Source organism: Typopeltis vanoorti, chromosome 9 (assembly GCF_054136105.1).
Source record: "Typopeltis vanoorti isolate ZY-2024b chromosome 9, IOZ_Tvanoo_1.0, whole genome shotgun sequence".
Lineage (NCBI taxonomy): Eukaryota > Metazoa > Arthropoda > Arachnida > Uropygi > Thelyphonidae > Typopeltis > Typopeltis vanoorti.
Window position 1 is genome coordinate 31,678,743 of NC_143557.1, and position 25,561 is coordinate 31,704,303.

A 25,561-nucleotide genomic window follows, 5' to 3' on the forward strand; every position below is an offset into this window, starting at 1 on the left:
ACTGTTCTAAGGGGATATCTGCACTACATGATTAGGAATATTATTAGTTTCCTATCAACAATTTTCCTCCAAAGAAGGAAATACAAAGCTTGAAAAATCCACAGATTTCAAGTATGAGCTACTTCAGTATTCACAGGGGAGATTGCAATTTTAAATGTGTTCAGATTAATAGCATATTTAAATAATAATCAAGAATCTAAATGTAATTAAACGGTTGCTGATGTAATTCAAAATAAAAAATTTAAATTTAAAAAAATCATTAAAAACAGAAGTTTTTAAATAATAAAACAAATTGCATAATTTCCTATCAGGATTCACTTCTAAGTATGCATTCAGTTTACTTACCTTTCTCCACCATTGTAAACGCTGTCTCTGCCAATAATCAAACCAAAATAAGGATTTTTTTGGTTGGCAGAAAATTAAACTAATAAGACCAGTCCATTCTACTGGACACCTAGAAACCCAAATAATTTTTTTCTATTAGTTTCCATTAAGAGAGATTAAATCATATATATATATATATGAAAAAAACATTGAAAAATTTCATAGTCTGAAAAAAGGGTTGGCAAACAAAGCAAAATAGTGTTAGTGATTCCTTAAGCTTCATAGAGAGAAGCTACAAGATGTTTCATGGTTCTTGCCTAGAGTAAGTTTACTCTTAATATCCTGTCATTAGAATTATAAATATTTTAATCAAAAAATGTTAAATGGCCTAATGTGTTTTGCAAATTTTCCCATAAGGACAAAAAATACTTGTATATGAGGAATAGTTTCACAGGAATTTTATTCTGACAATGTACTGCAAAGAGATTATAAATGTCATCAAAATAAGAGTGATGGCTGATTTGTTGTTGCTACTCTTTGGCACTAACCTTGTGGTTAGTACATATAGGGCAGAATTGTTAACTTTTTTTTTTTCTTTACTGAATATGAGTGCTGAGAACCTCTCTCTATCACAAGTGAGATTGTTGTTTACCCTAATCTTATTTCTGAGTTTGCAGCAAAAGTGCACAGATGGTTTTCAGTGTTGAAAACTTAAACTCACTGGCAAGTTCTCAAAAAAGAAAAAGAGTCAAGGGTGGGCTTCCTTGACTCTTTGGTGAACATCCAACTATTGTTGTTGCTCTACAAGAAACTAAAAATGACAAGAGCTACCCATTTTTTCCAAAATCTTACATAAGCAGCTACTCAGTACTGGATAATCTTTTGGAAGTTTTGGATCATTATCTGGTATGGAAGGGTAATAATGATTACTCTTTTCCAGATATCTAGAAATTCATCCTCAGAGACAATTCTGTTCTAGAGATAATGCAAATGAACCATAGAAGATGACAGATGGTTGTCATGTGTTCCTCCAGAACTGGACTGACACCGATGTAAAACAGCTCTGAGTTGTTTTTTTTTTCAATGGCCTATCACAGGGATGGCCAACCTATGTCGCATGCACCAAAAGTGACACATTGGATGATTAGAAATGGTGCACTGGACCCCAATGATAATAAAACAGTAAGCTATTTATGCAAAAAGTATTAACCAAAAACCGATTTGTAGAAAAAAAAGCTAAAACTTAGTACAGCAATCCCTTGATTAATGTGCCCCCAATTAGTGCATTTTCAATTAGTGTGTAATTTTTTTCGATACCCAAATTCGATTAGTGAGCCTCTAAAATTTGATTAGTGTGCCTATATACATCTTAAAAATAAATGTTACAGATTTAACAAATTTTCAATCTATACATTTTTTATAGCTAACTGTTTTAAAAAAATCACTCACCAGGATGAAATAATTTAGTTAGCGATTTGAAACATTTTAAAAAGTTATTTTTTAATGGCATACGACACTATTTCCATGTACATTATGTTCCAAATTTACGGCCAAAATTTATGTCATCTGCTTTACATAGCATTTTGCTGATAATATCTCGTATAATTGTTTTCCTTACTTTTGTATTTTAAATTATTTTCCTAACCTTTAATCTCTGCTGAATACAAAGAGAAAGGTAAGGCTGCTTCAAGTTCATCATGCATGCACTCAAAATCAAAGTATTATAATGATTGAATTAGAGAGACTTCTTTTTACACGAATCGAAGATTGTAACCAAAAACGGATCCCACTAAACACTGGCCTTATTAAATCAAAAGCATTAAACCTCTTTGCAACCTTGAAAGAAAGAGCTATCAATGATGGAAAGAAAAAAGAATTCCAATTCTAGTGCTGGGTGATTTCAGTGTTTCAAAAAGAGAAATAGCCTACATAATGTTCTAATCACAGGTAAAGCTGCAAGTGCAGATAAGGAGATATTCAGAGATTTTGAAGAAAATTGTGTAAGAAGAAGACTATTGTGATCAACAAATATTTAATGTCGATGAAACCGGCCTTTTTTTTGGAAGTAAATGCCTTCCAAGACTTTTCTAGCCAAATCAGAGAAATCTCAGCCTGGTTATAAAGTCGCAAAGTCGAATGAAATTACTGCTAGCAATATGCAAGCCATTAGGAAGCACATTCTTCCACAGTGTGTAAATGATTTTAGAGGCTTTTCAAATGAATCTAAGTTAATTAAATCTCATTCTGAGAAGTTGAGTGATTCCAACCTGCTAAATTTAGATGCACAGTGGGAAGATCCTGAAGAATATGAAGAAAATTTAATCACTGACAAGTCCAAAGAGATTTCACAGAAACAATATGAAAATAGTTTTTGTACAATTGAAGTTTTTAAGCAGCAATGCTTAGAGACCGACCCTGGTAAAGAGAGAACCAGTAAAATTTGCAGAAGAGGCAACAGGGCCATACCATCAGTTGTATGAAAAAAAGAAAACAGAATGCCCGCCAAACTACATTAACTCAATTCTCTGTTTAGAAGCGGAATAATAAATTTATATTCTGAATATGTTTTATTGTCTTTCAGCTTCATGGTTTTCCTTTAACTAGGCCCTGAGACATACCCTAATTCTTTTATAAAAAAACTTAAGGGAAAAAGAAATCTCAGGAACGAATTATACATTTTCCCATAGGTTACTATATTCAATTAATGTGCATGTTTTAAAGAACGCATTAGGCATTGTTAGATCGTGAATGGGAGACTTTATTCACAAAAGAATCACCCATACAGGATCTAACAGAATGTGCTAAACTGGATAAACATACTTACCCCTACCCCTTTTAGCAGTTAAACTTAAAATCACTAAGGAAATAATATCATATTAACATAGAAAGAATAAGATAAGAAGTATTAAATCTGAGATTTTATGGAATCTAAAATGATGTGATAGAAACAATGTAATTTGAATATATGTGAAAACTTAACCATTAGAATTAAAACTGTGCATGCAAGAAGGTTAACACACTGCCAATGAAAGGTAAGGTTGCAGAAATACCATGGTTATGATGCAACGACCGAGGCCGAAGAGTTCGTGAAAGACTTTTGGGAGCAAGCATTCCCGAAAATACAAAACTCTGTAAGGTGGCAGAATGACGTCACCCAGTCAGAATGAGGGGGGCTCCCATGTGTGAGTTTCGAAGTGAAAAAGAGGGTGCTGAGAAATGAAATAAATACAGCAGTGCAGGTCTGAAACTCTTCCCCCCCCCCCGTTTATTTCTCTGTTCCAGCTTTCTCATCGTGCTAAGACGGCGATGTCGAGTCTTTATGTTCTCGTAGCTGACTAGCATAAGTCCCGGCAAGGCGATGCACCAGACAATGGCAGATTCAAATCGAGGGCCATCGGCGAGAGCAAGCCGATGTTAGATAGCAAAGACGAGTGCCAGATTCGTATCATACATATGATTCCCACACGGCAGCGTGTTGTAACAACAGTGAAATTCCACTAGAAGCGACAGACGAAAAGATCTTGATGTGGACCGTGCAGAATAGATAAGTACTGTGAATTTCTTATTACACTGTTTAGATATTTGTGAATGAAAGAAATATAGATCCTTTCTGAAGGGAAGTGAACTCTGATGACTTAATATAGTCAGGAAAACTCGTAAAATCTCATTGGACTGTTTGTCTGAGAATCCTGGTATTGTGTGATTGCAGCAGTTATTGTAATGGAACTGATATTAGAACTTATATGATCTAAGAACCTGAATAATGTTTTGTGCCAAATACGCAATTATATGTGATTAATGTAGTATTTGCTTAAATGATTCTTTAATGTAACAATGATTTATATATTTAAAGTGAGAGAGTTGTGCGTGAAATTCTAAACAATTCTTTATCTTAGTATTGCCATTAACATTGTGTTTTTCTTTGTAATCTTTAGTTGTAAAATAAACATGTTTTCTAATTTATACTTATGTGTGTTCTGAGCATGTTGACTGACTTCACCACTCATAAAAATATCAAACCTATGCATGCGGGGAATATCCAAAGGAAATTAAGAGTAAAGGGCTACGACTGCAAAGCTAAGGTATCCACAGCCCCCCGATCTAATTTAATATTATTGGTGACACTTGATCTCTGTGAACTTTTCCTAGGATAAGATATTTCTATCCTTAGACTTAGGCTGGCGCAGCAATTAATCAAACAAATTTGCTTGAGGTAAAAAAGGGGACATCTCACAAGAATCAAGTTAGTAGATAACCTTTGAGGCCCTATAGAGTGAATAAAATAAATAAATTACAGAAAGTGAAGATGTAGCAGCGTATTAATCAAGGGATTACTGTAATTATTTTTAGCAATTTTATTGTTTTGTGTACATCTTTTTCACATTCACTTGTTAGCAAAAGTGGTGAGTCACAGGTTTTTGTCAGTAAGTTTACAATTGATTATTTTTACAGGGAGGTTTTACGGGTACAAGAATTGTAATGGTTCATTTGAACTCGTATGTGAAAAAATTGGCACATGGAATGTAAAAGGCTGGCCACACCTGACCTATCACATAGTTTCAAAAGGAGAACAAAAGTGATGTTGTTCTGCTTTTTTTTTCTTTTTTTTTTTGGGGGGGGGGGGGGGGCAGGAATTTGCATGACACGTTTGGGAGCAAAAGGTTATTATTATTATTGTTAGATACCTCCAGGGAGTCTAAAGACTCATCAAGGGAGGGCATCTGCTCTATAACTATGTCCCACCACTCAATCCACCAACTGACTGCAACTACACTAACGCCATCTACTGCCGACCATCACCACCACTAATATTTCCATAGCCAATCACAAACATCCATGCCCATGGCAGGATTTGACCCCGCAACCTTTTGGCTGGAGAGTGGATACACTAACCACTTGGCCAGCCTGGCTGACCGAGTGGTTAGCATATGTCTATGTTCTTCTCACAGTTAACACATTTAAGTATTTTGCAAGTGCAGCCTTTGATTTCAAGTTGTTTACTGCCACATTGGGCATACATGCGAAAACCATAACAGGCAGTTTAACCATGACACACAAAGCATCTCAAAGGATTCAAGATGTACAATCTGACACAGCAGTTATGATACCTTGCTTTTACAGATGTTAGAAATTTGTAGATAGCTGACATGCCTTGATCTTTCAATTCAGAGTAAATCTCCCTGCCTGGAACATCAAAGAATTGCTACTCTTATATCACTCCTCTAGAATAGTTAAATGTTTTCATGTGGGGGGGGGGGGACTATAACTGTTATTTCACCAACAGATGTTGCACAAAGGAGTTGCTCTGAATATTCTTCGAAACATTTTCTGGTTTCCATAAGGATATCTCCTAAAGAGGTTGTTTACTTGGGGATCCTACCAACTTTTCTTGAATGCATTATTACCCTGATATTAGATAAGATGTTTTCATTCTTTGTATCACTTGCTTTCTCCATGATTTTTAATATGACAAGGAATTGTGAAGACCCCATGATAAATGTGAGAATGAAGAATTCATACTCAAAATAAGAGGAGATTCAGAACAAATAGCTCTTCAGTCTCTCAGGTCGCTTAAAGCTTGTGCCCAGACCATGGGGGAAGGAAATTTATTGTTGTTATCATAGGAGCATGCAAGCTGAATGATCCCTGGACAGTGTCCAAGACTTTTTTTTTAAATTTGAGTCCATACATTAGAGGTTGGTAATCAACTATAGTACATAAATACTATGTATTTTGCCCAAACAGTGCATGCACATCACTATGATTCCCCCCACACACACACACTCTCCAAACATGGTTTCAAGGCAATATAGGCAGGAGCAGAAAACTTCAGCTGCATTCTGCATAGTAAACCCTATAGAAGAACAATTAAAATATTTCAGCTAATAAGGCACAGTTTGTAGTGAAGATGGCAGGTTAAATCTGAAAATAGACAATCAAATAAGCAAAGCTGGTATGGTGGGCAGCCAGCTGAATAAATTTATATGGAATAAGAGAGAAATTAGCCAAAGCACCAAACTAGCAGTATACAAGACAGTGTGCAAGCAAGTTATGGATCGAAGAATTGGGCTAGAAATAAAGTACTTGATCAAAGACTAGAGACCACAGATATAAGGGTTCTGAGAAAAATCAGGAGAGTAAATTGATGGCATCAATAGCAGAATCATATTAAAAATGAAAACATTAGAAAGTAACCTGACATTATTAGCATTCAAGAATGTGTCATCAGAGCTAATCTAAAGTGGTATGGCCACTTAAATAGAATGGGTGAGGAAAGGTTAGCAAAACAGGTGTTTGATGCCAAGATAGCAGGAAAGAGACCCAGCCACTTCTGACTGAATTGATTCAGTCAGAAGTGGCTTAGAAGCACAAAATGTTAGATATGACAATATTGAAGTGCTCACAAGTAACAGAATGATTTGGGAAAAAACTCTTAATAGGAGATTAATGATAATGTAAACTTAACCATGTAGTGTTGTCATCATAGTAACCTGAACTCTTTGAAGGTACATACCAGGAAATTGATGATGAGAATAATTTAAAAGACAAACCTGGTTGTATCTTTTATGAAAGGCAAGGATACTAAAATATTTTGAGCCAAATTTGATTGAGCCGAGATAATGTCGTCAGAGAATAGTATTGATAATGATGCATAAATAGCTAGCACTACTGTCAGTTTCATGAGAATAAACAGTATGATAAACATACAAAGCTATGAGCTGCCATGTGGTTTTAAGATTATGTATTAAGAGGAATTTGGGTGGTTTGAAATTAATGGGATTCAGAATGATGTAATTTGGTTTCAATATCTTGGAAATCAATGATGATGATAACTTTATCAATTGCAGAGATGTGTTTAGATTGTGTTGCATGCAATGATATTTCAGTAGTGCAATTTTTATTGACATTACTGGTGTGTTTGTGTTTCTTTTTTTTTTTAGCGGTGGAATATAAGTGTTCTGGCATGAAGATATTGTAATCTCAATAATGTTCCACTAAATGAGACTTTAAAGAGTGAATAGTCTACCTAATGTAGCAGATATTGCATGTAGATTGACAGTTAAACTTATAAACAATATTGTGATACAGTAAAGCATCAGTCTGAGATATTGTGGGCTAATGTTTTATTAAATTTTGTGGTCTGTTGCTTAACTCCACTGAATGAATGACTAATGAATAACTCCATTATCTAATAAGCATTGCTACTTAAGTTCTTTTTGATAAACAAATTTCACAACATATGGAATTTTCCATTTTTAAATCTTATAAAAAAATCTGATCCATTATTAAAACACTAGAACTGCAAAGACATATAATTCATATAATACAAGCTAATATTTTCACAATATTTATTGTTTTAGGAAGGAGAAAATTGTCATTAAGTCTCTACTATCATCTGCCTCCATCATCACCAATGAAGTGATGTTATGTCATAATATTTATATTAAATAAAAGCTCTTTGTCGTGTAAATATGTATTACCTTATAATTTATTTCTCAGTGAGCTGTTTATAAAAAATAAATTTTATAAACAGGTTTAAGAGTATACAGGAGATTCAACATTGGAAGTGATTACTGTTTAGTTTTAAGTGAAATAAAAAATGAACAATACAATGAAAAGAACAACATGAATAGAGATCGAGAAGTGATTGGCTAATCCTGAAGTATCTGTTCTGTTGTTCATGAACCCTAGATGTTCTTTTTTTTTGAATTTCCAGGCTTCTTGATGTTTGCCCTATGTAATTTAATCCACAGGAACATGGAATGTTGTATACACGGATTTTTTAATTTGAGATTTTTTGCTAATTAGAAAAACCTTGTCAAAACTGTTTTGTACCATGCAGTCAAGAATATAGGTTGCTATGTATGCTGTTAGAGATGTCTTCAAAAAGTTCTAAGCATCTTCAGTCTATTTTGCAAAGTACAAATCTCATCGTCATCATCAAATTCCTGCCATGTACCCTCAAGGGGTGTACAGGATATGATAGTACTACACGAAAAAAATTACATCATTACTAACTTCCTATCTACAATTTTCCTCTAAATCAGTCTGCTATTTGTCAAGACTCCAACATTATCAGATCTTATATTTCTATCGTCTAAGGCACTTTGTACTGCATCAATCCACCTATATCTTGGTCTTCCTGTGGGTCGTTTTGCTGCCAACCTGGCAGAGAACACTAGTTTTGCTAATCTTCCTTCGCTCTGCTAACGCATTTCTGGATGCTGACAATGTTAAGTTCTTTCCTAATATCCTCGTTTTTAATATGATATTGCCATTAATGCCATCTGTTCACGCCTATAATCTTTCTCAGGACTCTCATCTGTGGTCTCTAGTCTTTGGTCAAGTGTTTTACTTCTGACCCAGCTCTCAGATCCATAAGTTAAAATCTGTTTGAACACCGACTTGAATACAGCCTAATTTAGTGTTCCGACTAATTTCTCTCTTATTCCATATGAATTTATTCAATTGACTTCCTTCCCATCATACCAGCTTTGTTGATTCTGTTGTCTATTTCTATATTTATTTTACCATCTTCACTAAAAATCGTGCCTAAGAAGCTGAAATGTTTTACTTGTTCCACAGGTTCTCCATTCACAACACAGCTCACATTTTCAATGATTCTGCCTATTTTCATTGTCTTTGTCTTTTTATTGCTGAACTTCATACCATATCTATTACAACAGTTATTCAATTTAGTCAGAGAATCTTGCAGACTTGTAGCGGATTTATTTAGAAGTATAACATCATCTGTATAAAGCAAAGAGCTGACATTAACATCTCCAATTTTGATATCATGTTTAATACTGCTTTCCTTCATAATGTGATCCATATAGATAATGAATAACATAGGGGATAATGTACATCATTGTCTCACACCAGATTTAACATTAAACTATCTTCCTGTACTTCCTTCAATTCTAACTGCTGACTTACAACTCAAATAAAGATTAAGTATTGCTTGATATAATGCCACATTGACACCATATAACTGTAGCATATTGAATAGCTTCTTTTTTGGCACCTTGTCATATGCCTTTTCCAAATTGACAAAACTTAAATACAGATCCTTGTTATATTCCAATGCTTTCTCGACTATTTGTCGTAAAGTGAAGATCTGATCCTGACAGCTTCTATTTGGCCTGAATCCAGATTGTTCTTCACCAAGCTTTTCTTCTACAATTCTTCTCAACTGTTTCTCAAGTATACTTGCATAGATCTTGCCAAGAACACTCAGTAGGGAAATATCTCTGTAATTCTCACATTCAGTTTTATTTCCCTTTTTATATATGGGTACTATGAGAGCTCTACTCCAATCATCGGGAATTCATCTGTAATGTGTTGAATTCTTTCACGGAGCAAAGACAAAAATGCCTTAAAGTAAATGCGTTTTGCTCATTTTGATCGTAATTGTTCTTTAATAGTTAAAAACTTTGGAATGATGTTGAACTGTCTACATCTTTTTAAGAAGGTTAGATGGTTTAACATTCTAGCTTTTTTTACATTCGAGTTTTTCAAAGTAACGTACCTTATGCTTTGAGTAGCCATCGAGTCTGTTCATCTCTGTGTTGTATTTGGTCCATTCTTAAATATTAAACTGGAACTTTTTAATGGCCTTATTAGTTGACTAGAGATTTTTGTAAAATATATACAAAAATTGTCTACAAGTTTCACCAGCTGTTCTGTCTGGCTTTTTCTAACTAGTAAAAAATCTCAAATTAAAACATTCGATAGACTTTATGAAAGAAAATACAACTTAAGACCGAGTCTCCCTGATGAAAAAGTCATTTTCAATCTTTCAGACTATACATTATCAAAACCAGAAGCCGATATACTAAAGAAAGTTTTCAACTGCGCTATCACTCCAGATCACATTCCAAAGATTAATAGTATTGGCAACATGGAAAAGGCACTCTCTTCCTTTCTGGAAACAATAGCAAATGATATCTGATTAAAAAGCACTATTATCTTTTCAACTTCAAAACCACCAAAACTCAACATAACTTCTCTTGAAAAGTGAGCCCTCTCAAACCTAAAGAAGAACAAAGATATAATCATCCTAAAGGTAGACAAGAGCAACTCGACCATCATCTTGAACACCAAAGACTACATAACATAACTAACATACATATTAGTTTCAGACACGTCAACCTATTGCATATTAGATTTCGATCCAACTTTAAAAAATCAAAAAGAGACTAATAACCTATTACGGAACATGACAAGTTGGTCTTTATACGTACAACGAAGTCTGATATCTCTACATCCACTGACACCATGCTTATATGGTGCCCCAAAAGTGCACAAAATTGGAGTTCCGCTCTGCCTGATCGTCGACGGAAGAAATTCTCCTACATATCTATTAGCTAAACATCTAGCCCATCTATTGAAAGAAAATATAAAAAAATCAGATTCCTTCATAAAGAATTCTAAGCATTTCACTGAAAAATTAAAAGGCTTCTCCATCTTGAAAACAGACATCTTTGCAAGCTGAGACATGGTTCATTATTTACCAATGTACCTGTTGAAGAAGTCATCAAGATCCTAGACAATCTCTATCCACATGACACAGCTCAGCTTTTTCGTCATTGCCTCAAATCGAATTATTTCAAAGTGAACGACAAATTTTATGAACAACTTGATGGCTTAGTCATATGCAGTCCCTTATCACCTCCCTGCACTGATCTGTTCATGGAAAAACTAGAAGCTGACATTCTTTCCAAATTACATCCAAAGTTGTTGGTTTGGTGGAGATATGTAGATAATGTTTACATAATTTGGAGAGGCACAGAAACAATCTTATTTGAATTCCTTACAAAAATAAATTCCTTCCACCAAAAAATACAGATCACGTTAGAGCTTGAAAAGAATAGCCAATTGCCTTTTCAAGATGCACTAATCAAGAAACAAGAGAATGGACAAATCCAGCTCACAATCTATCAAAAACCAACACACTGGGCGTTACCTGCACTTCAAATCGACTCACCATATTGCACAGAAACTCAGCATAATACATATGCTTAAGAACAGAGCGACCAACATTATCTCAGAAGAAAAAGATCTCCTTGATGAAGTCGCTCTCATATCTCAGACCCTAGTAAACAACAGTTACCCAAGAAATATAATCAAAAAGATTCTTCACAGAAACCCTCCGAAGCAGCAACCTCCTGTCGCAATATACATCGTCCATCATCATCCCTTATGCAGGCTCAGTGTCAACAAAAATTGCCAAACTTCTTAAGCCTTTCAACGTCAGAGTTGTTCTCAAACCTGTCGAGACAATACACCACATTTTAAGATCACCAAAGGACATTAATGCCTTCTTCAAATATGTCAGTGTATACAACATTCCATGTTCCTGTGGATTAAATTACATAAATAATCTTGATAAACATCAAGAAGCCTGGAAATTTGAAAAAAAAGAACATGTGGTGGGGGGTGCGAAGAACAATATGAAATAAAAGTTTTAAATATGAAATAAAAGAATTAAAGTTGAGCAGTTTTTACTGGTAAATTATATACTGAATGCTACAGACATTATTCTGGGGGAAAAAAAATTAAACAGTTTGTAACAAGAACTGAACCATAAAGTCTCAATGGCAAACTCTGAAGAAAACAATGACTGAATCAGGTAGGGAAGTATGTGGTGAAGCTGCCTGCAAGGATAAAAAAAAAAAAATTAAAACCATGGTGGACACTAGAAATTAAATAAGCAGTCCTGGAGAAGATGAAAGTATACAGAAATCTCCTAGAAATTAAGTCAGTAGATACCCTAAAAGAATACAGAAAAAAATGTAAGCGACCTAACCTATGTGTAAAAGAAGCTAAAAAAAAGTTATGGGAAGATTCCTGATATTCTGATACGTGTAATCATGTGTAAAAGAAGCTTAAAAAAAAAAGCATGGAAGACTATAAAAGATAAAAATTAGAAGGCATCCATAATACAACTACTAGACCAGGATGTGATCGCTACCTTCAACACTTACTACTTAAGAAAATTTCAATACATTTTGGATAAACTAGATAAGGATAACTACAAAGCTGGGTTTTACATTATGACAGAATATTAAAGTTAGTGAGGGATCTGGCTCCACCTTTGCATGGAGTTGCCCTGGTGTTGTACTATCCAAGTGATCATTTACACTTGGTTCCGCCGATAGTTTTTTCGGCATTGAAACTCTATGGATGTCGATGGATTTCGACCAGAGTTTCGTACCCAGATATAAAATAAAACGGGATTTAACATTTCCCTCTTAATTGGATAAGGATAATTTACTGACAGTTATTGATGTGAGGAAGAAATTTTCTATTCTGAATTGCATCCAAGTTGCTAAGTTGGCATTATCAGAATTGAAATCGTCAACTTTAAACGCATGCTGGAAAGCTAGATGGATGGAAGTTTTTTCACTTGGCTATGCTATCAATTATATATTTGGTTTAATCCTTTATCCAAGTGTAAGCAAACAAAGTTTGCGCCTTAAGTATTTTCAGGACTGGGGTAATTTGTGGTAAAAGTGGTGTAAGTTCTGATCACTTGCCTTAGTATCCCATAATGCAAATCACATCTCCTTGCAAACATGTATAATGCTATGCATTAAGGGAAGGGTCACTACCCAGACTGGTTTCGACCTTTATTGAGGTCTCGTCAGTGGGTTGCTTACACATGGATAAAGGATTAAACCAAATATATAATTGGTAACATAGCCAAGTAAAAAAAACTTCCATCAACTATCTCTAATCCAGAGAATTTTAATAATAAGGTGTTGACACCTTTTGGCAACTAGTATATGGTGATATGACTTCTTCATTACTTCCACCTTAGTATCACCACCTCTGGGTCTGGCTCCCACAGACGAAACCTCAATAAAGGCGAAACAAGTCTGAGTAGTGACCCTTCCCTTAATGCATAGCATTATACATGTCTGCAAGGAGATGTGCTTTGCATTATGAGATACTAAGGCAAGTTATCAGAACTTACACCACTTTTACTACGCGTTGCCCCAGTCCTGAAAATACTTCAGGCACAAACTCTGTTTGCTTACACTTGGATAAAGGATTAAACCAAATATATAATTGCTGGAAAGCTACTTGGCCAGAATGTGTGAAAAAGAAAAACCCTGTACCTTTTCATACAACTGAATACCCCAATATCATCCAAGTAGCACATGCAGTTGGCAGAGAAGGATTTGATGATTTTTCGTCTGCAGATATTGAAGAATTGGTGGTTGACAAGGCTGTTAGTGAAGATGAAATAATAGAAGCTGTCCTTGAGAATCTCAATGAAAAAGAAAAAAGTGATGATGATGATGAAGAGATTCCACTCACTGCAGGATTGATTAAAGAAGGGCTTCAAATGGCTAGTAAATTGCAGAGTCGTTTTCCTTACACATGATCCAAATACTGAACGAGCTGAACAGTTTAAACGTGAACTGAAGTCATGTAGGTGATACGAAGATGTGCAAAGATCTAGTCAAAACAAGATCTCAACGATTAATTACAGAGTTTGTGGTAAAAAAAATAAAACTTCAGAATTAATCAAAATTAGTGCTAATTTAGTTTCTTTTACTAAATAAAATGTTTCGCCATTGCAGTATGAACAGGCTGACAGAAGTGTTTCAACTGATGGAAGTGATTTAATTCCAGTCTCTCACAAAAGAATGCGGCTATTGTCAGAAAGTGACAGTGAATAAAATTTAACTAATAACCATATGTGCGGGTGTATTTAGACCTTTTCGAATTTCTGTTTTATTAATGACACATTTTCTTTAAGAAAAATATATATGTATATACCAAGGGTGGTCAACTATGCATCCTTTTGGAGCCAAAATAATTCCTGCAAGACTTAGAAGAGCTGCAACCTTTGACCGAATTTGATGCTACAGAAGTGTGTGTGTGTGTGTGTGTGTGTGTGTGTGTGTGTGTGTGTGTGTGTGTGTGTGTGTGTGTGTGTGTGTGTGTGTGTGTGTGTGTGTGTGTGTGTGGTTGTATGGAGAAGTGGGTAGTGGGGGATGCAGAAGCTATGCCTGCCCGCAACAACACGTTAGTTACGATTTATTAAATGATGAACATTTGAACGAGTTGTAAGAACTGCTTTGATTAATTACATGCCTAATTTTAAAGAGCTTACTAAGAAAATGGATACAAGGAAGTAACTAAAATTATTGTTTCAACTTAATTATTTAAATTGTTCAAAGTAAACTTCATTTAATGTTTCAAATTAAACTTTTTTATTAACTCTGTTTTTCTCTGCCTCATCACTTTTTTTTTTATTTTGTTCCTCTTTTTTGTTGTTTCCTCTTCTCTTTTTGTTTATTTTTTCCTTGTAGAGTGTGAAGAGCTGTGTGACACATGGACGCAAGCCACACTGTGGCCACTCCTAGTATATACTTTAAATAAGTATTTAAAATAAAAAAAACATTAAAAATAAATAGAGTTTTATTCAATGATTTTAATATGTTTTGTTTGAAAAGAACTCATTGTTCGTATGGGGTTTTCACATCTGGAACCATTCTTCTATTTTTTTTTTTTTCATATGCACTGTGTTCTTTTTTACATGGTGTTTTCTGGAACTAATCTACCGTGTCAATGGAGAACTGGGTGTATATATATATATATATATATGTCAAAAAAAAAAAAAAGTGATATACATGTATATTATTAATTCTCCATCAGAAGACCCAAGTTTACCTGGTGCAGTCACATGAATTATACATACAATTCTTCATCTATAATAAGTGAAGCTAATACAGTAATCCCTCAATTATCAAACACTGCAAACTGAAGGTAAATAATGAATAGGTAAATGGTGATGTTGCAAAAATCAGTTAACATAATAACCCATTTAGAGGTCAATTAACTGAAGTTTCAGTTGTTTGATGAGATCACTGCACCACTATCAACAAAAAGCATTTTTGAAACTGGTTTTGTATTTTTGAGAGGAAAATTTGAGCACATACTGCCTTTACGAAAAGGTCACCAGCACTATGTAAACTACTTCTGATTACTTTTAGAAACATTTCTAAATAATTTAATTTATATTGTTTGTTTTGTTTTTCTTTAATTAAAATCTTTACATTTAAATGTAATCATAAATATTTTATGATTTTATATAACTAAAAGTGATACACTTTTACAAAGGTCAATCTACATTCAAACTTGAAAACAAAGAAACAAATTAACATACCATATATCAGATTGGTATCCTTCAACTTCTTTGTTTTCTTCCCTGTCAGAAGAATCATTCTGAATACTCGATGAAAGAACATTATCATTTTTACTACACTTCGAAGAAGTACATGTGCGAGACTGAATTAATCCAAAGGGCAACTTTCCACCACATAACTGTAATGCTGACAAATAATGATGCACTGTACCTACATCACAAAAATATTCATTGTTTAGCATTTATAGCTCTGTCAAATAAAGTAAAAAACATCTATATCTACAATCCTAATTATATCTTAATATAAGGTTCAAAGGAACAGTGTTATAGTGAAGTTTTTATAGCCTGATTTTTGAAGATATTACAACACCAAATGAAAACTGATTTATAACAGGATGTTATTAACTGGCTTATATTTTGCTGAATTTCAAACCATCAACCTCAGAGCAAAATATGTTACAGTTTACATGCAATAACGAGTAAGTGAAACAATTCAAATTGTAACCGACAAGAAAAAATACAGCAATCTAATACAGTAATACTAATTTGGCACCCTCTAATGCTGAATAAAATAAATATTATTATTATTATTCGTGACACCTCCAAGGAGTCCGAAGACTCATCGCGGGAGGACACCTATTGTACAACTCTCCATCTCCACCACTACACCGAACCTCTACTACCAATCATCTACATCAGCGCCATCGTTATGTAAGAATTGATCTAAAGATAGCCATCTCCCTACATTAATCTGCCAAAAATTTGACAGATTAATGTAGCCCCACTTGTTAAGATATAAGGAGAATGCTTCATAGCCATTGCCGACTCCAAAAAAATACTCTCTGACCTGTAATAATTCCTATATAACACACTGGTTTTTTTCATCTAATTCTGTGTAAAGGGGGTGTAAAAAAGCATGGTCAACTACCTGACTTACCATAATAATGGTAGGGAAGGTATTTGTTATGTTCTCCAAGGTTAGGATGTTAAAGGATCTTCCTATCTCTTCATGGAAGGCTAAGTCACAGTCGCAGGTAATTTCATACATTCCAGGATGTGCTATAAGGATGGAGTTTGTCCTAAGGAGTAGAGCTACTAATTTTACGTGAGATTTGAACGTAGTGTGAAAATTATAATTTATTAGTGCTTTGGCTAACTTTTCAGATGTACCTCAGATATATTGAATAGGAATAGATTTAAAAATTGAGATGTCAGTAGACGACATAAGAATAACATTAAATAACAGTGACACATATTAAATTATTTATTTAATATTTGCAGAATTTTCAGCTAGATTACATAGCTATTATTATCAATACAGTTTAAAAGAGATAAAGACAAAAGGAACGACACTTAAATTGCAAGCATGTGACAATATATGTGCTATCAACTGCAGGAGGATAACTCTCTCTTGTTCAACGTTCCTTATTGCTCATCCACAGTACTATAGGTTGATCAACCTTTCATGGATGACCCATAACATACATACATACAGTATATATAAATGTGCAAATTTAGGTCAAATATGGGAACAAATCAGCACCACTTATACAGAGCTCATAAAAATAAATAAACTTAAAAAATAGTAATAATAGCACTCTATAAGAACAACAGTTTGACATTCTGAACTGAGAATTATGGCCTATTCTTCATAACATTTCCAAATCTGCAGCTGCAGTTTAGAATTATAGCAAAAGCAGTTATAGCCAGTGTATTATGTAAACTGAAGTTTCCAGCAGGAAAAACCCTGTCACCTCTGCATAAAGGGTAAAACTTTCAGGAGAGTCAAAATCACAACGCTCAGAAATATTCAAGCTTCCAAACAATATGCAACATGCCAGCCACAATCACACTGGAAAAAAAAAATAGCCTTTGGCCATCTTTTCTCTCTCTCTCTCTCTCTCTCTTTTTTTTTTTTTTTTAATCTAAAGATGACTGCTAGTAGCTAGAAGATTATCCTTCTGTGCTGGCCTTTGCTGCCTTGAATTGTAATCAAGTCATCACTGTGACCACAATAAACTAAGATGATGGTACAGTGCAAGTAACTTCTCAAAAATAAGAATAAACAGAATTTTTTTATCTCCCTCTAGGGAAATCTATATCGCTTCTTTCTAAATATAAAAATCAATGAACTGAACAACAGAATGGAGTTTCTATAATACAATGCTGTAAAGCATTGGTATGTCATATTGCTGGCATTCAAATATGTTTTTCCCAATCTTCCATAAATGATACTTTAATTAATTACAAATATCAAATTTCTTTTCCCACTGTTAAATGGTAGGGATAAAGGTTTTTGTGCAAAAAATAAACTTGTTCCCCTGTAAGTAATGGAATGCCTAACACATTACATAGTCTGTTCCAAATATGGGCAGGAGAAGGCAACAATAGAATGTGTTTTTGGTATTTCCAATGTATAAGAGAGAGAAAAAAGATATCTCTTTGATATCTTTTTTAAATATTGCAGTAACCAACTTTTTACTGTAATAACTAGCTATGCAGAAGAGGTTAAATATTTCCTTATATCAAGTGTTTGGATGCCATTAATGTTGATGCCAGAATAACAGTAGTCTCAGTTAAGCAAAGAATGTTGCAGCATTCAGGAACAATCTCAGTCACTGGGCTATCATAATCATTTATTTCCAATAGTGGGAGAAAAAAACTCTAGGTAATATCAGAGAAGGCATGCACATGTGTGATTAGTCTAATATTTTATGTATTTTTAAGTTTGCATTGCTTAAATAGCAGAAATTTAATACTGGAAGCATTAAGCCTCCAATTCTTCTTTAATAGCTTAAGTCATTTAAACTTCTTTGTATTGGCTGGACCAAAAAAAAAAAAAATTGCAAAGGCTAACTATATAACTGATTTCTTTGGCTTCTGTGATATCTGTAATTTAATTATGTACAGTTGAGGAGGAAAGATGTTTGAGGTACTGCAGCTTTAGAAGAACAGAAAGTGGTTCAATTTTCCAGTCTAAGCTTCTGATGCTTCCACATATAAGTTCTTGATATGATAGTACTGGATAAGTGTTAAAGGAAATTCCAAGTATGGGGGAGGGTCCCTCTTAGGGCTAGTCCAAAGGGAATGCCTTTTGAGATTGCATGTTGCAAAAAAATTTTTATTTCATCTGGTCAGTACTGACAGTTAGTCCACTGACTTCAGTGAAATTTTTTCAAAATACCAAAAACATATATTGAATCGTTATCCCTCAAGATGCCTAATATGGATATGTTAATTTGCATATGCCAATACTCTGTGATTAGCTAATGCATGCCAAAAATATCAAGTACTAACTGAAACTGCACTGAATGGGAAAGCCAAATTCAAAGCCGAATGTAGAAAATATAAAAGTTTTGTAAAGTAAGTTGACCAGAGAGCTTACAGGAATACACTTCCCTGCATTCATTTGGCTTAGAGCAGACTAATAGAAGACATAGGCGATGCCCAAGCATCTATACATTTGGTTTTTATTAGTCCATTTTGATATAAGGTTTCACTGGCCTGACAGCTTTTTTGAACTGGTTTGTTCTCCACAGAGAACAGGCAGAAACCTTAAGAGAGCATTAACTCTCATTCGGTATTAAGGAACTTGAAATTCTTGTTGAGAGCCTTATACGCTGGTTAAACATGATAACTAACATTTAAGGAATTGACAGCGTATACTAGAAATATAGATTAAATAAACTTTAATATATACTTTCCGATATTTCGGCGAACGTCACATTGCCATCTTCTTGGGAACTTACTACAAAGACACGTGCACACAAGTACTAATAACAGCAAATGAGACTGAAGCTAGGAAGCTAGTGTTTTCCTAAAGTCCTGATGGTGCCCCCTGGCAGGCTACATTGGTAGTTCTTGGCCTTTGGGCTGAAGTTCTTCTGATAAAAGTTTCCCAAATTTGGGGCAGTCTCTTGCATCCAAATTTGTTGAGGTTTGGCATGTTCCTAAGGGCCGAGGCTGATTCTATGAATAGTCTTTCATACTTGAACTTGCTGCGGTGTATTACTGTGGCTTTCTTCCAACTTATTCTGTGGCGAGTATCCAGAGCGTGGTCTGCAAGCCCAGAGTGGCTGTACTGGTGAAATCGGATGTAATCCTTGTGTTCTGAGATTCTGATATTTGCTGTCCTGCCTGTTTGGCCAAAGTAGGACAGTTTACAGCTGCAAGGGACCTGGTATACACCAGGTAGGTCTAGGGGAAGTGGTTGGTCTTTGGTGGAGCGAATAAGGGATGCCAGTTTTCTATGTGGTCTGTAACAAGTGGTCAAGTCATGTTTTTTTAAGATTTTATTGATTTTTTCCGAGGTGCCTCGGATGTAGGGAATGGTGATGGATTTAGAGTAATCTTTTTTGTGAAGGGGAGGGGGTGGTGGGTTGTGAATAACTGGGTTAAGTATTTTTTGGATTTTTTGGAGGGGGTAGCCGTTGGCTGAGAAAGTGTCACGGATGTGATTTAGTTCAGTGGTTAGGGCTTGATCATTAGAACAGATTATTTTTGCCCTGTTGAATAATGTTTTAATAACTCCATATTGTTGTGAGAGGGGGGTGGTGGGATTGTTGGTGAATGTATCTGCCTGTATGGGTGGGTTTTCTATAAACTGAGAAAACCAAGGTTCCATCAGGTTGGCGGGTGACTAGTGTGTCTAGAAAGGGGAGGTTATTGTTTTCCTCTTTTTCTAGGGTGAATTTGATTCTAGGGTGTTGGTTGTTTAAGTGTGTTAGGAAGGAGAGGAGTGAATCCGGGCCATGTGGCCAAATAGCGAAAACATCATCAACGTAGCGGAGCCATATGGTAGGTTTTTGTGGGGCTAAGTTTAAGGCTTTCTCTTCAAACGTCTCCATGAAGAAGTTGGCCAAGGGTGGGGAAAGTGGTGAACCCATGGCTGTCCCCTCTATCTGTTTGTAGAATTTTTCCTGCCTGCCAAACGAAATAGCCTGAGTTCATTGTAAACTGAAATACGGCTGGGATATCAGGAGGAAATTTAGCTTGGATTAGCTCTAAGGTTTCTTTGAGGGGGACATTCGTGAATAGGGAGGAGACATCAAAACTGACCATTATGTCATTATGTTGGAGTGTAAGGTTTTCTATACTGGCTTTGAAGTGGGCTGAGTTTTTTATGTGTGATGGTGTATTGCCAGTATAGTGTGAGAGCGCTTTGGCAAAATGCTTGGCTAGTTTGTAAGTGGGGGAATCAATGCCATCCACTATGGGTTCTGATAAACTTTTATCAGAAGAACTTCAGCCCAAAGGCCAAGAACTACCAATATAGCCTGCCAGGGGACACCATCAGGACTTTAGGAAAACACTAGCTTCCTAGCTTCAGTCTCATTTGCTGTTATTAGTACTTGTGTGCACGTGTCTTTGTAGTAAGTTCCCAAGAAGATGGCAACGTGACGTTCGCCGAAATATCGGAAAGTATATATTAAAGTTTATTTAATCTATATTTCTAGTATACGCTGTCAATTCCTTAAATATCAGTTATCATGTTTAACCAGCGTATAAGCCTCTCAACAAGAATAATGATCATCCACGGAGATCTCTTCGCACGCAAGGCCTGCCATTACGGCAAACTGAAGCTGAAATTATCCAGACAACTTAACCGTCTGGCATTCCTAAAACGCTGCCGGGATAATCAAGTCTTCCCGAACTGTGTTAAATTTAAACACCGCTTCATCTCACAGAAAGCTCTCCGTATTCACAACCGCGCTAGCCAGGCATTACTTCGGGAGCAAATTACCGCTAAACGTGGTTCCCTAGCCAACATAAACAGAGCTATTTCAACGCTAGAAAATGAGCTTTCAGTTACGCTGAATCACGAGCTTTGGTCAGTTCTACATGACGTCTCGTGTACAGCAGCTAAAAAAGAATTTGAACGAGTACGGAGCCGACATATCAACAAGTTTGATAAATTAATAAAGAACTCGCCGTCCAAACCTAAACTACAAACCAACACTGTTGTTAACCTTTCGTCAGCTACCTTAAAGCCAGAAGCACTCCACGCTCTGTCACGTGGTCACAACTTCGCCATTGCTCCTAAGAAATTACCGGCCAAGGAATTAATGATCCAAATTGAACGCGGGATTCGCCAACTTCCAAACCACATCGCCAACGATATTAGATTGGATGTAGCCTGTGTTCTCAATAAAGCAAAACCTCCAAAATCCAACATATCCATTAGTGAATACAAGGCACTACAAGAATTGAAGAGAAACAAAAAAATAGTGATCACCAAAACGGATAAGGGGAACGCCACTGTGGTACTCAATCTTAAAGACTACACAGGTAAGCTCAAGGCTTTATTATTAGATCGTTCCACTTACCTCCCCATTGATTACAATCCCACCAACTCACAAATTAGAAAACTCCATAGGCTCCTTAAGAAGGTCACTTCTTGGCCTGTGGAGATTACCAACAGACTAAAACTCTATAACTCTAGACCACACCCCCCCGCATATATGGGCACCCAAAAATACACAAAGAAAATGTGCCATTACGTCCCATAGTGGATGGCATTGATTCCTCCACTTACAAACTAGCCAAGCATTTTTCCAAAGCGCTCTCACACTATACTGGCAATACACCATCACACACAAAAAACTCAGCCCACTTCAAAGCCAGTATAGAAAACCTTACACTCCAACATAATGACATAATGGTCAGTTTTGATGTCTCCTCCCTATTCACGAATGTCCCTCGCAAAGAAACCTTAGAGCTAATCCAAGCTAAATTTTCTCCCGATATCTCAGCCCTATTTCAGTTTACAATGAACTCAGGCTATTTCGTTTGGCAGGAAAAATTCTACAAACAGATAGATGGGACAGCCATGGGTTCACCACTTTCCCCACCCTTGGCCAACTTCTTCATGGAGACGTTTGAAGAGAAAGCCTTAAACTCAGCCCCACAAAAACCTACCATATGGCTTCGCTACGTTGATGATGTTTTCGCTATTTGGCCACATGGCCTCTCCTTCCTAACACACTTAAACAACCAACACCCTAGAATCAAATTCACCCTGGAAAAAGAGGAAAACAATAACCTCCCCTTCCTAGACACACTAGTCACCCGCCAACCTGATGGAACCTTGGTTTTCTCAGTTTATAGAAAACCCACCCATACAGGCAGATACATTCACCAACAATCCCACCACCCCCCCCTCACAACAATATGGAGTTATTAAAACATTATTCAACAGGGCAAAAATAATCTGTTCTAATGATCAAGCCCTAACCACTGAACTAAATCACATCCGTGACACTTTCTCAGCCAACAGCTACCCCCTCCAAAAAATCCAAAAAATACTTAACCCAGTTATCCACAACCCACCACCCCTCCCCTTCACAAAAAAGATTACTCTAAATCCATCACCATTCCCTACATCCGAGGCACCTCGGAAAAAATCAATAAAATCTTAAAAAAACATGACTTGACCACTTGTTGCAGACCTCATAGAAAACTGGCATCCCTTATTCGCTCCACCAAAGACCAACCACTTCCCCTAGACCTACCTGGTGTATACCAGGTCCCTTGCAGCTGTAAACTGTCCTACTTTGGCCAAACAGGCAGGACAGCAAATATCAGAATCTCAGAACACAAGGATTACATCCGATTTCACCAGTACAGCCACTCTGGGCTTGCAGACTATGCTCTGGATACTCGCCACAGAATAAGATGGAAGAAAGCCACAGTAATACACCGCAGCAAGTTCAAGTATGAAAGACTATTCATAGAATCAGCCTCGGCCCTTAGGAACATGCCAAACCTCAACAAATTTGGATGCAAGAGACTGCCCCAAATTTGGGAAACTTTTATCAGAAGAACTTCAGCCCAAATGCCAAGAACTACCAATATAGCCCACCAGGGGGCACCATCAGGACTTTAGGAAAATGCTAGCTTCCTAGCTTCAGTCTCATTTGCTGTTATTGGTACTTGTGTGCACGTGTCTTTGTAGTAAGTTCCCAAGAAGATGGTAACGTGACGTTCGCCGAAATATCGGAAAGTATATATTAAAGTTTATTTAATCTATATTTCTAGTATACGCTGTCAATTCCTTAAATATTAGTTATCAGGAACTTGAAATGTCAGAGAAATGAATTTTTCGTAAGTGAACTCTCGTCGGTGCATAAAACTATTTACTAAAATAAAGAGCCAAAAGGCTTCAGTTCGGCAATGCAAAATCATATAAATAAAGTGGATATTAAATCCAGCATTATTTCAAAGCCGAATGTAGAAACTATGAAAGTTTTGTAAATAAGTTGACCAGAGAGCTTATAGGAATACACTCCCCGGCATTCATGAGTTGTCTTAGAGCAGACTAATAAAAGACATAGGTGCCACCCAAGCGTCTATATATTCGGCTTTCATTAGTCTATTTTGATAAGGTTTCACTGGCCTGACAGCTGTTTTGTAAGCAAACTTTTAGTCAGTGCATAAAAGTGTTTACTAAAATAAAGAGCCAAAAAGCTTCCGTTCGGCGTTGCAAAATTATATAAGTGGATATTAAATCCAACAAATAAAATAAAAGGCGAATATATAGATACTTGGGAGGCACCTGTGTCTTCTATTAGTCCACGCTAAGGCAACTCATGAATGCCAGGGAGTGTATTCCTAAGCTCTCTGGTCAACTTACTTTACAAAACTTTAATAGTTTCTACATTCGGCTTTGAAATAATGCTGAATTTAATATCCACTTTATTTATATAATTAATGTAACATGTTTCAGCGTTATGCATTCTAACACTTATGCTAACTTTTTACATTTCCTTTTCTCACTCATAACTGCGATGCAAAATTATATAAGTGGATATTAAATCCAACAAATAAAATAAAAGGCGAATATATAGATGCTTGGGCGGTACCTGTGTCTTCTATTAGTCCACGCTAAGGCAACTCATGAATGCCAGGGATTGTATTCCTAAGATCTCTGGTCAACTTACATTACAAAACTTTCATAGTTTCCACATTCGGCTTTGAAATAATGCTGAATTTAATATCCACTTTATTTATATAATTAATGTAACATGTTTCAGCATTATGCATTCTAACATTTATGTTAACTTTTTTACATTTCCTTTTCTCACTCATAACTGCATATAAAAGGGTAACAAGTTACAGATAAAAAAAGTTTGTAATGTGGCCATATCTTTGCTGCTGTAATACTGTACTGTGGATAGATATTTTAGTCAACCAAATATGAATAAGAATTATTTAAATTAAGGGATATTACATCCCAATTGTTTCACAGCCGAAAAAGAAACTCAAAGAGTTTCATGCCGAATATAGAAACTATATGTGAAACAATATGGGATGTAATATCTCTTAATTTAAATAATTTTATGTCGCCGAATTGAAGCCTTTGGCTCTTCATATATTTAGTAATTTATTATGACACCTTCTTGGCAATTCTTATAGTAGGATATGTAAGCTATGTTCGCTATAAACTTGGTATTATCTAGGTCTAGCTACTCACTGATGAGACCTCAATAAAGATTGAAACCGGTCTGGGTAGTGTATCTTCTCTCATAATGTAGAACAGTAATACAGCTCCTAGGAGCTGGGTTTCACATTATGGGTAAATACCAAGAATAGTGATCAGAGCTTGCTCCACCCTTACTATGAGTTGCCTCAGTGATGCACTACCAAATGGGTTATGTGTTGCACTATCCAGGTATTTGCTTATGCTTGGACTTGCCAAACTTTATATAGTTTCTATATTCAGCATGAAACTCTTCGAGTTTCTTTTTCGGCTGTGAAACAATATGGGATGTAATATCCCTTAATTTAAATAATTTTACGTTGCCGAATTGAAACCTTTGGCTCTTCATATATTTAGTAATGAACAAGAATGTCTGAGAACATTCTGGAATGCTTGAAACATAGAACATTTGAGAATATTTCATAATGCTCGAAATGCATTCCACCTTAATATAATACATTACTCCAATATGCTTTCTGACAAAATCAAAACAATATACCATATATGTCGGCATATAAGACGACTCTCAAATACTACAGAAAACCCCTCGAAATCACGGGTCGTCTTATAAGGAGAGTATAAAAAGGGAAGCTTAA

The 25,561-nt window shown here is 35.6% G+C and overlaps 1 protein-coding gene across 2 annotated transcripts in view; it reads right to left on the reverse strand.

The window, feature by feature from the left end:
• Positions 1-25,561, reverse strand: part of LOC150102954 (DNA polymerase subunit gamma-2-like) — a 130,595-nt gene that overhangs the window by 40,331 nt on the left and 64,703 nt on the right. For both annotated transcript variants that reach the window (XM_090398367.1, XM_090398366.1), the window contains 2 exons: positions 15,509-15,698; positions 346-454 (listed from right to left, as the gene is read on the reverse strand). In XM_090398367.1, coding sequence (XP_090254493.1) covers positions 346-454; positions 15,509-15,698 — 299 coding nt within the window. The remainder of the gene's footprint in view (positions 1-345; positions 455-15,508; positions 15,699-25,561) is intronic.